Source organism: Solanum pennellii, chromosome 2, assembly GCF_001406875.1.
Source record: "Solanum pennellii chromosome 2, SPENNV200".
In the NCBI taxonomy this organism is placed as follows: Eukaryota; Viridiplantae; Streptophyta; class Magnoliopsida; order Solanales; family Solanaceae; genus Solanum; species Solanum pennellii.
This window is the reverse complement of record NC_028638.1, coordinates 53199163-53211891: the sequence shown is the minus strand read 5'-3', so window position 1 is coordinate 53211891 and position 12729 is coordinate 53199163. Positions and strand designations below refer to the sequence as shown.

Genomic DNA, 12729 nt, shown 5'->3' with positions numbered 1-12729 from the left:
AGGTTGTGTCCTTTCTAAAAGATTGTGATCGTTTGAAAGGTTGTGCATTTTTCAAAGGATCATGACCTTTCTAAAAGATTGTTTTTTTCCAAAAAGTTGTGACATTTACCCTTTATTAGCTATAAATAGAGATATTATATATCTCTCATTTTTCTGCATCGAATTCTTCTCTTCTTCAGCATACATTTCTTACCAAAAAAAAATCAATCGATAGTGTCTGTATGTTTGATTCGTTGCTATCATTTTGAGTTCGTTGAAATCATCGAAGTTTGAGGTATCACTTTGTGGTTAATCCGTTTTTATCTTGGGAGAAATTAATCTACAACCTAGGGTACTAGAGGGAATTAAATTTCGTAAGGACACACAATGGGTTACGTGGATCCGGATAGTTCTTTTATTTTCCTTTTCATCTTTTATTATTTATAATTTGCTAATCTATATACATGAGATAACAAGACTTAGACTTTGTGCTTATAAATAAATTTATATACATCGTCTTGTTTATTTTAGCAAAATAATTTGATTAATTTCAGAACTATATATCCCTCATCTATATATTAGTTCTTTTCTTAAAACTTAAAAACAAAATTTATACTTACAAATCATCTAAACTTTACAATTATCTGATCATAAAAGTTAGAGATTAATATCATATTTCATATTATAATACATGATTATAAGTACAAGATCCTAAAAGGTGACTAGAGAAAAGTTCATTATAGACTTGAAGGGAAAAGAAATTCTAGAACTTGGTCCTACCACCCCAATGACCCAATATAACAAAGGATTAGTATAGTTTTAGGAGTAAAACTCTAAGAATGATGAAATATATAAAAATGTTATTTCTATTTTTGTGTGTTAAGAGGTTACTTTCGGTAAATACTCAACTTAAGAAAATTGATTTTCAAAATAGGGTTTTATTTATTTTTTAAAGAAGTGGATAAGCTATGATAAAAATATTCGAAATAGAAAAATACTAAAAAGAAAGATGGTCCAAATAAAAATAATAAATAATAACTTTGTAGATCCTTGTAATATAAAAAAGAACGTATGAAAATATTTTTAAAAATATTATAAATGTTAAAATTAAAATCAATGAATTATAACGTTAAATTTAAACTCTGAATTTACCTAATGTTTGAAGCTACTGACGGTGTTATTTGTTTCTCCTCCTGCGTTCTTTCTCCAAAAGCCATAACATTGATTCTCAAACTTTCTAAACTGAATCAAGTCTGCTTTTTACCCCAATTAATCCCTTAAAACTAATTAATTGAATTGGATAAGGAAAAGATCAATTTACCCTTTTAATTCCCGGATTGGACATTTCCTTGATCCAACAGCCCAACTTCTAAAGGACATAACTCACTCATCCGAATTCAAAATTTTGCAAACTCGACGGCGTTGGACAGATTGTTTCCAAGGGCTTTCCAACCATATCTGTAAATATTCCTAAATCATTCTGAGCTAGAAGTTATGACCGTTTGAAGTTGACCAAAAACTCACTTTAACTCGCTACCAATTTTCCAAATTTCCTTGTACTTTTCAAAAAATGATTATTTTTAATTTCTTAGCTTATTCTTAACTATTTAAAGACATCCAGATTACGTTGCTTGGATTCATAAAAAAATGCGGCCAGTTGCATGTCAAAGAGTATATTTTTTTGGAGGATCAGACACTTGGAGAGGCCGAGCATCTTAGCCTCTAGAACACCAATGTTTGAGAATTGACTTGCATCCCCAAGAAAGAGGAACTAATCATGGAAAAATATTAGCAATGGACTTACCAGAGTCTCTAAAAACATTGGGGCACATATTTTCCTGTTTTTGCCGTCTATAATTGTATTTAAGCTGAGATCTCCAGTCTCTTCTGAGATAGAGGTTACTGGTGACTGCCGTTGCAAAACTTGAGCCACGGTTCTGCAATCATCATACCGTTAAGGGAATATCCTGCAAACTAAACCAATTTTACGAAAACAATTTTTGTTGGGGGCTACCTTGTTCTAATAGGCAATGTCTCAAGCTCTGCTTGCTTTAGCATATGGGTATTAACACAAACTTAAGGTGCATGTTATATCAACAAGGTTTATTGAACTTTCACGGAAGACAAAACCCGGTTCTCAAGCTTTATAAATGGAGCAGAGAGAGTAATAAGAATAAGAAAAGAGGAAGGTAAAGTGTAATTTCAGGAAAAGGGTGGTTTGGGCAGGGGGTGGGGGTTGAACTTTGCAAACCCAAAACACGAATCAACTCAAAGGCTTTGAAATCTATAATGGTTGCACGCAAAAGCTAGCCTTACGAGGTACCATGCCAAGCAGCAGTTTTTCAGCTCAAGAGAGAACAAGTTAAATGTTATGAAGTGAAGATCAGTATAGGAAAAAAATCATGGAGAGGTGGGGATTCGATATTTAAACAAGGCTACAGTAGTAATTGAATTTCGGAAGAAGCAACTAACATAGAAAGGAACAGCTAGGATTTAATGGGAAGCAATGGTGAGGATGATGCCACGTAGACCGAAGGTGGTTATATGATAATGATTAGAGGAGAGAGAAGGGTAACTAACCAGAAAATGGTACTTTTAACAAAATCTCATAAACCCACTTGAAGTGTCGTGCCAAGAAACAAATAATTTCCAATTAAATCTAACATATCGGAACTACAAATTTACTATAGTCGCAACCCTAACCAAAAAAACATCTTGGAAATTGCAAAACTAGAACCATCGCGAATAAGAACAACGGATTTACTAACCTACCGTCGCCAAAATCCACTTTGAAACCTTAGCAGTGAGATGAAGAAATGGGTGAAATCTAACTTTGATGGAATGGCGTCCTGAAACCTTAGGGAGATCGTATAAAGTAGAGAGAAAGAGGGGAAATCGTTTAAAGGACTTAGGATGTCTGAAGTTGTGGAGGGCAAAATCAGTAATTAGGGTTTTGAAGTCTATGTGGCAAAATTAGTGATTAGTTGTTTGGTGCTTATGTGGCATTACGTGTCGTTCATGTGGCGTCCACGTATCATCCACGTGGCATTTAATACACCTTTGTTAAGTATAAGGGTAAATGTGACCTAATACTTTAACGGAAGGGTGTTTTTGAGCCAGAATATAGTTCAAGAATATATTTGAGCTATTTCCAATAGTTCAGGGGTATTTTTGAACCTTTTCCGATTAATTAATAGGATCCTTTTGGTCCGCCTACTAATACTAATATGATAAATAGATTGTTTGAATGTTTGTTTGGATAGTAAATAATAATGTTAAATATTATTGTCGGTAAAAAAAATAATACATAATTAGTATTATTTAAAAATTAAATTTTTTATATCTTTTTTTATCAATCTATTAAAGAATGACACATTTTATTATATGTAGTAATAATTTTTAGTTAAAATACTTATTTTATTTTAATGAAATTATTTATATTCACATAAATTTCTATCGCTCACTTTAAATCAAAAATTTTAAAAAAATCTCTTAAACTCCATATTAAATCAAACTAACTTATACAAAATGAGACGAAAGGAGCACTTCAAAAGATATTTGATTTACTTTTATCCTTAAACAATGCTCTTTACATTTCCTTTTGGTTGACTTAGTCAAAATATTAGCTAATAAACACTAATGAATTTACAATTATTATGAAAGGCAATCAATAAGATGATTAACATGGGTGTATCCGTTATAGTTATCATCCGTGAATGCAGGTTATTGATGTAATTTCAGTTATTAAGCAATAACATCATGAGCATAAGAAAGTAACAAACTTCTTCGATGAGGAAGAAGCTAAGAATGAAATATTTGATCGTATTAGAATACTCGTAGTTCTTTTATATTTACAAATAATGTATTAGTATACACAAACATTTTATGAATTACTTTTGAAAGAATTATTTATATAATAACAATTTGGTTACACACCGTAACAAAATATTAGGAGCTCAATTTCCCATGAGCTTATTTTTTTTTTGGTTATAAATTCAATTATCGAGAGAGGAGAAATTACTATGTACATATTTTAAAAGTCAAAAGAAGAATGCATGTATTGATAAAAGAAAATGGAAGAAATAAATTTCAAATTAAAATTGTTACAACTTTTTGTTTATTTGCATACCACACAAAAAATCTGGAACTGTTTTAATAGATGAATTTATTTAAGAAGTGAATATATCTACATATTGTCAATTTATTGGTTTGATTTTCTTGTTTTTCTATCTAAATCAACAGTGGACCAAATTAAGAGGGGGAAAAGAAACAAATCAATTTTGACGAGTCGATTTAAGTCGAAGTGAAATTTTCAGTTTTATTTGAACACCGTATCTCCTTCATAAACCAAGTTGCAATTGAACAGACTACTGCCATAAACAGTTCATGACCATTACAAGATCTTAAACACCTAATTCCCCTGCACCATGCCCTTGTCACAATTGGTACACGATGAAATATTAGCTACAAAAGAATTTTATACAATTTCTTTCCCCTGCATCCCCAAATAGTAGAACAACCAAAAAAAGATTATGACTTCCCTGTATATGGTTCTCCAGTTCCAACTCCAGAAACCTAGTTCACATTTATCCTATTTTTGCAGTGCGACTGCATTGTGACTTGGGCAGGTAGCCAGGTTTCACCTCGAAGATAACCCTCATTCCATAATTTCCTGTCCGTCCAAAGTATTTTATACACGTAATACTTTTGAAAATCTGTCCATCTTATTGCTTTTGGGGGATTTACCAATATGCGTAATTGAACATAGGATTGTAGTTTTACACCTAAAAAGCAATTAAAGATATATGGAACCATCAGAAAAGGCCAGGACCTGTTCGTCGCTCTTCCTCAGTGAGAGAGTGACGGAAGTGGCAACGGTGACCATAGGGGCACATATCACCTGCTAGGACCATCCTACAGACTTCTGTCTTGTAGCGTGGATGCCTTATCACTGGGCGCAACTCTGTGATACCGTGAGCAAACTGACAGTTTTCTCCATAAGGGCAAGTCCCAGTCTCCTGCCATTTGTTGCACAGCTCTGTCTTTAACATCCCTTGGTTGTAAACGTCAAACTCTAATGCCTCCTCTTCCTTCTTACTTCCAGGAACGTACACTCTTTGTTGCTACAGCCACAACCCAGAAAACAAGAGGGAAAAAAGAAGAAGAGAACATATTGTCAATCAAATTTGCAATGCGCTGAATCCTAAAGCAAAGATTATGGATTGCAGTTAATTTTAACAATTCACAAATTAGATGAGACTGAAATCGAACCAACGATCTTTTCGGAAATGAATAAGAAAGGGGAATGAATATTTTCACTCACAGATTCGGTTAGGGGTGGAACCGTAGATTTTTGCCGAGCTTTTGCCTGGCTGGGACCTCCAGTGTTTCCACCTTGTGCTTTCAACTTGAGATAACCGCTCGAGCGCACAGAAATGCTCTTCGGCAGCGAAACTCGTTCAGTGTTCCTTCGCTCAGGCCGGTTAGGTTCCACGACGCTCCCTTGCCTGATGTTCGGAGGTCTGGGATCAGAGATTTGAGTATCACGGTTGACTCCCATACCAAAACGATTGAAATCAGAGAGAAGACAGTTTTGTATGGTGGCCTGAGTGAGGAGACTCAGGCGTCGATCCAAATCGGTGTTAACTAGCCGGAGAGATTCATTCTCCTGGTGAAGCGCTTCGACTTCTTTGATAGATTCCTGCAAATGTGCGAGGCAGAGAGTGTACCGATTGTAGAGTTGCTGGTACTCAAGAATGTAGCTAGCTTGGTGGAGGCGACCATCGGTGACGAGGTCATCAGTATCGTCAAAGGAGGTTAGGGAAGGGGAATTTGAGCTGCGAGAGAAAGTTGAGTAGAAGTTGGGGATGAATTCAGAGGAATCGAATTGGTGAGTTGAGGTAGGTGAGAGAAATGGATTGTCAGCCAAGTCTGGTGAAGTTGCATCAGAGAACGTATAGTTTTTGTTGGCGGACGGGACTGTAGCTGCATCGGCGATGCTGGTGTTGAGACCATCACTTGAAGGATTCTCGTTCTGCATTTTGCTGAGAACAGAGTATAATCGGAAAATGATCAGTAATTACAGTTAAACATTCCAACGCTCAACAATACAATACCACTATACCAGAAAAACTCAAACACATTTGATTCTAGTAGAGCAAATTTTCTAAAATTGCAGAGAGCAAGTACTCAAAAATAATGGAGATCCGCAGAGATGATGAACCTAAAAATCACACAAAACCTTTTTCACCTACAATCTCATATAATTAATGGAATCAATTAAACAGAGAAACGTAGAAGTAAAGCATATGGCTTATTCACAACTGCTATGAAATCACAAAGAGGAGAAAAGACATCTCACGGCTATTTGATTGATGAGTAATTTTAGGAAAAGCATTTCGAAACAGTCAACTATGAAGTTTCAAGCACTATCTTCTGTAGTTCAATTTTCCAGAATTAAACAGAACAATTACTCAATAGCAGCGGAGATTCAAGTAGACACAAAAACCTTCACAAAAGATTTATCGAACCAAAACAGAGAGAGGAACGTAGCAAATAACCAAATCGCATCAGACGAAAATTCTAGAAGATGATATCAGGAAGAGGAGAAAAAGCATTTCGCTGCAAGCTAAACTCGAAAATTATCAGTAATTTCAGAATATCATTCCAAAGCACTAATTTATACCAGCGCCCTTCAAGTACAGTTCATCTCGTGTACTGAATATTCCAGAATTGAACAAAATAAAACTTAAAATCAACGGAAATTCACATAGATATAGAATCTACCAATCACACAACACAAATCGAAGCATATAAACAGAGACACAACGAGTATGCAAATCACATCTGATAGAATACTTACTGAAATCACGAGGAGTAGAAAAGGCACCACAGTCCAGCAATAGTAAATTTCACAAAATTGCAGTGAACAAATACTTAAACACAACGAGAATTCACATAGATATTTGAACTAGGAATCACAATAACACTAATAGAAGCAAAATCAAATGAAATCACGAAGAGGAGAAAAGGCACCAGAAAATCTACCTGAAGATAGTCGTGCTAGTACAATGGAGCTGCGTAATTTCTGAATTTTAAGACGAAAGAGATGATCCAATATTTGATTGAAAGAAGCAGAGAAAGCAATTGACGTCTTCGTCGAGTTGTTGAGACAAAGTATAACTCGTGCTTTGGGGATACAATATTATATATATATAATAGATGGGGTAGCAAGAACTTTGCTTGCTTAGGTCACAAGTTCTTCAAGTATATATAATACGGCATGGAGGTGAACTTTTGGCGGGGAATTTTGAGACGGTCAAATTGGCTTTTCACAGGAAACAAGCTCTCAACCTTCCCAACCCAAGAATAAGACTATCTATCCGCAATTCTTTTCGACTTCACTTGTAAATTACATTGAATACGATTGTGAAAATGTTATTAGTGTTACTTACATTATATTAAATTTTTACGAAAAACTTTCACGTTTATGAATTACACCGAATGCGAGTGGGTATATTATTAGTGTGATTTATGAAATAAAATTATAATGTGTATAAAAAGATAGTAGTTCAATCGTTTTCAAAACCGTTATGTAAGAATGAAAATGCAGGAGGAGCCCACATATTTAGTTGTATATACTATGTGAAGTTTAGAAGTTGTTACGGAAGGCTTAATCAAGTATCACGAGTTAGTTATTGTTTAAAACTAATGTTCCCCTAATTTGATTATAACTGCTCAACTAAAATTAGCTAACTAATTCTATTTATTTATGACTTTTATCATATGGTTGTGTATATTTTAATTCTCACTATTAGTCAACTCCAATGTTGCTGCAAATTACTTATTATTAACGTTATATATCACCAACCTGTTATTGACACATTTTTTGGATAAAGTCATTCAGAACATAATACATTTCTTCTAAGTTCTAATTAATCTTTGTTCACCAAATTCAGGATTGATTTGAATCTAATTATTACTATGATTTAGTGAAAGAGAGGGCAGGTAATGATCCAAATTAAACTTGAAGCATCTTCACTACTACCTTGTCCCCGATCTTCGTATATTTTTCATTTCATTACTATATGTATATATATATATATATATATATATATAAAGTTCTATTTAATTTGAAAATAGAAATTTAAGTTGTAAATTTTTATTTTTGTGTTCATCTCAATGATTATAACAAAGTTATCAACTATTCAGTTGTACGAAGCAGGTATCATGTGGACATTCATCTTAGGCAAATGTAAATAGTAACATATAATTTATGTATGAAAAAATTAACTCATTAAAGTAGAAAATTTAATCAATTTATTTAAATTTTAATAAATTAATAATTCATTTATTTATTGATTAATTCATCGAGATATCTCTAAATTCAATCTATCTAAAAATTTGGCTCATTATATTAAATATATATATAGCTCATTTTGATTCGTGAAAAAAGAAAAATTCAAGAAGTAAATTTTATATAGCTTCTCTTGTACTTTAATTAACTCAATAAATTTAAAAAAAAATTAATGATTAATTATTTAGTCTATCTTGATCAAACATCTTAACCCAACTGACTTAGAACAGGGTTAGTCGATTACTTTTTTCTTTTTTAATATATATATGTATTCAACCCATTTTGATTCCAAACCCCTTTCATAATCAATTACGTAAATTTGTTCGACTTCGTGTGCATTAAAAAATCAATTAAATAATTCAATAAGCAATCCCTTATTATATGACCAAATCTTTGTAGACAAAGTAGTATGGTTTTTTTAATGATAAAAGATATCATGTATTTATTGAATTAATTGAAATACAGGTAAAATTGAATAAGTATAAAGTACATATTTCAAATTCGATATTATTAATAAGTTTTGATAAAATGCCAAATTCAAAATTATAATATTCAAATTTTGAAGCCGTTCCATAATTTCAACTAGTTTTATATACTTTCTTTGTAGACCGTAGTAGCATGGATCAAAAGCTCTTCCTATCTTTAACCTTTTTCTTTCAACCAATATTATATGAAAATTGTAAAAAAAGTATAATCACCACAATATATTATAATTTTAAAAAAAATGTCAATAGATCCACCTGACAAAAAACAAATAAAAAATAGCTGTTGGGTGATGGAAAGAGGAAGCTGCAGGGGCCAGGGTGGGTAGTCCAGTGTAATATTGGCGTGGCATCAAAGTATAGGAAGGTGAATGAAGAATGTGATTTAAAGCTCAAGGAATATAGATAGAATTATCTCACGTAATGATGTTTAGTTTTTGATTAATTAATAAAGTCTACTTTCGTTAATTTCTAAGGCTATTTTATTTTGTAAGTAAGCCTCGATTTTTATTTTTTACATAAAAAATAGTATATCATTTTACTTATTTTTTTGGCAAAGTAAAAGTTTTATTTTTATTTCTATGCTATCCTTAGTATCAAAAAAGTTAAATAATAATACTAATAGTTAAATTTAGAAATTAATGAAAAATAACTTTAACTTTTAAAAAAATAATAAATTGAATTAAGGATATTTAAACTAATATAAAACGGAATGAGTAATAATGAAATCATTACTGCCTCTGGAGTTGCTTCCCTGTCACAGCTATAACTAACTTTGTGGTCCTACCACCTCTAGTTTTACCCCGTTGGTGTATTTCATTCTTCAACAATCAATTGGTCCCATTCAAATTATAGTTATAGTAGAAAACTGCGTTTCCCTTTTACTCATTATAATAATAATATTATTATTGTTGATTTTTTAAATAAAAACAAATTATAATTTGAAGTTTGGTAAAGAGTTTTGAAAAGTATTTTTTTAAAATTAAAAAAAAATGAATTAATTTAAAAAATATTTTACAAAATATTTTAATTAACTAAATAAACGAAAAACAACATTTTTATATAATTAAAGTGAAAGAGAAAAAATTATTTTTTAAAATCATTATAATGGAGGATGAATAGTTAAGTAATAAGTATATTTGAAATAATTATCTGTATTAATTTTTTTCTCAATAAATTCTCTTCTATAATTCTACGTTTTTTTTAATTTATTTCAACGCTATTTTTTTAGTCTCCCTTTTTTCTTATTTTATTTTTCATTTTTTCAGTCTTTGCTTATTTAATTCCATTAAGAAAACACTAACAATTAGCATCGTAATTAAGAAAATCAAGTTTGCTCGTCTTTAGTATTTTTACTAATTTATATATTTTTTAAAACAGTAACAATTAGCATCATATCTTAACATAATCAAGTTATCTTGTCTTTAGCTTTATATTAATTTATGCAAAATGTTTAAAATGAATTTTCTTAATTAATTTTTATTACATTTTTCATGATTCATATTTTATTTAAAATTTAAAAATAACTTCATAATAATTTTGATTATCTCCCACTGCTAAGCATATCTACAAATACATTTTAATGTTTTCAAGAATTGTTTTAGTTTGACTTTTATTAATGATCTTGCTTTTATAATTTCATGCAAAAAACAAATCAATTATTCTCTTTTATATATCTTATTTTGTATCATTCTTATTAGAAATAAAAATAATTATAAAAAGTAGTCTTTGTCGATAGGTTTTGCATAACAAGATTAAAGTAGAGGACAATTAAGCTAGACATAAATATATTTAGTTAGAAATATTCTTTTGATGTGCTTTTAAGATGTCACAAATTTGAATATTAAGTAATTGGGGGTTATGAAGGTACAAAGTTAGAAGTTATAGGTATTACTAATAAGTATTAATTAAGTATAGAAGTTATCAAAGATGAAGAAGTGTGAGTTTATGATAAAAAATTAAATTAAAATAAATATATAAAAATAAGATTAAAAAAAAAGTTACATATTTTTTTAATAAACAAAAGTATGTTTAAGTAAAATTATCTACCATTTTTATGGTTTAATTTTATTATATGACATTTTTTTACCTCATTTAAAAAATTTCAAATTAATTAAAAGTCTCTAAATATGATTCTACTAATAAACATTATTTTTAGTAATTACTATTATTTTGAACAATATATACTTTTTCTCTTATTTTATATTATAGGAGAGAAATCTATTAATAAAAAAATTAATGAAAAATAATTTTAAAAAGGGACGTAGAATTAAAAAGTTAATCAAAAGGAATAGAAAAAAATTAAAATTTTCAAAAAAAAGTAATCCTACGGATATTTTAAAATAAAATTAAAAAATAATTAATTTTTTGTTGATTAAATTTTGAAAATTGTGAGACAGCTTTTTGGCCTATAAATAATTTCCATATATAAATAATATAATAAATAATGCAACGTTAAATTATTTATATTTACCATGTCATTGTTATGTGATTGTGAAATATGAAATTGTAAGAGGAATCGATTTATTTGATTCTTAGCTATATAACATGTTTGTATTTAATATTTCGTATTTTATTTACTTTATATTGAGATGTGATATATTACTATTTTTATTACTAATATTTATTATATATTTGTATAACATTTTTATAGCTACTGAGGAGGAAGATATTGTTAGACGAAATTAAAAATAAGATATATTGGCGTTTCTTCAATTAACTAATTAAGTTGATAAGGAACCAATCAACTCTTATTGCATTGGAGGTTTAACCGGAGAACTATAAACAATCCTTACAATAATAACAACAAAAAGACATAAAATTCTAGTTAACTAATTAAGCAAAAATATTAAAAATATTTAGTTATATATGATTTGAAGAGGAAAGAAGGATCATGTTCTCAACATAACATAATTCAAATTATTCAAAATTTACAAAGTGAATAAAAATAACCAGTTTCTTTAGAAACTACAAGAATAAGAAAAAAAATCTCAAAAAAATATAAAAGAAAAGCAAAAGAGAAAATGAACAAAGTATTTTTTTCTATAAAAAAATCATGATTTGTATCATCAACAATCCAAATTAATAATATCAAATGTATAATTACAATAGAACAAAAGTGATAATGATAATTAGACATGTCAAATTATTTTACGTCACAAAATTTAACTATGCAAAATATTTAACATTTTTCATTATACATCCCTCTCCTGCAAAAATTAGATCAAAGAAGACAAAAAAATTAACAAATCAAAGAAACATAAAATGAAGAATAAGGTAATAAAAATAAAATGACAATCATACATGTCTCAAAGTGGATTTTTATAGGTGTAATATTTAGAAGTTATAATTTATTATATTAAATAATTTGAAGGTTAGAATATGAAAGGTTAGGAGTTATATATATTATTAAAAGGTTAGGAGGTGTAATGCTCATTAAGTAACTTATTAATAGCAATGTATATACACACATAATATTATTGTGTAAAAAAAAATTAAAAAGCCCTAAGAAAAATTTAAAAAAATATATTTTTCTGATCATTAAGACATGCTATATAAGCGGAATGAAGATCCTCATTTATATATACATATTGACCGTTTCATTTATTTATTTTGCAAACTAAAACTAAATGAGTCAAAAATAAAAGCATGATTTGTCAAACAAGTGCGATAATCACAACTTCACAACTTTAATATGTATATATTAGCAGATAATTAAGTCCTGAGCTTGAGTGTTCAATTTTCGAAGTTTTGGCTCGTAATCAAAAGAATTAAATCCATAGAGATTTTTCTAATAAGATATTTATCCAATATGAAACGGAGAAATATCTTAATTATTAAGTTTTTAATTGTAATGAACGAATGATCATGCACTGCAATACATTTAAAACCTAGCTAGTAGTTTAATTTCCA

At 29.6% G+C, this 12729-nt stretch overlaps 1 protein-coding gene across 1 annotated transcript; it reads right to left on the bottom strand.

The window, feature by feature from the left end:
• Positions 1 to 4271: 4271 nt before the first annotated feature.
• Positions 4272 to 7216, bottom strand: LOC107010294 (zinc finger CCCH domain-containing protein 14). The gene is made up of 3 exons (XM_015209567.2): positions 7027 to 7216; positions 5303 to 6023; positions 4272 to 5102 (listed from the first exon to the last, which is right to left on the bottom strand). Exons 2-3 carry the CDS (start codon positions 6017 to 6019, stop codon positions 4794 to 4796), a joined length of 1026 nt encoding a protein of 341 aa, XP_015065053.1. The 5' UTR covers positions 6020 to 6023; positions 7027 to 7216; the 3' UTR covers positions 4272 to 4793.
• Between the last annotated feature and the right edge of the window lie 5513 nt (positions 7217 to 12729).

Coding starts and splice junctions, on each gene's coding strand:
- LOC107010294 (XM_015209567.2), bottom strand. CDS start 6,019: ATGCAGAACGAGAATCCTTCAAGTGATGGTCTCAACACCAGCATCGCC. Junction 5,103..5,302: donor TTCCACCCCTAACCGAATCT/GTGAGTGAAAAT, acceptor TTGTGGCTGTAG/CAACAAAGAGTGTACGTTCC.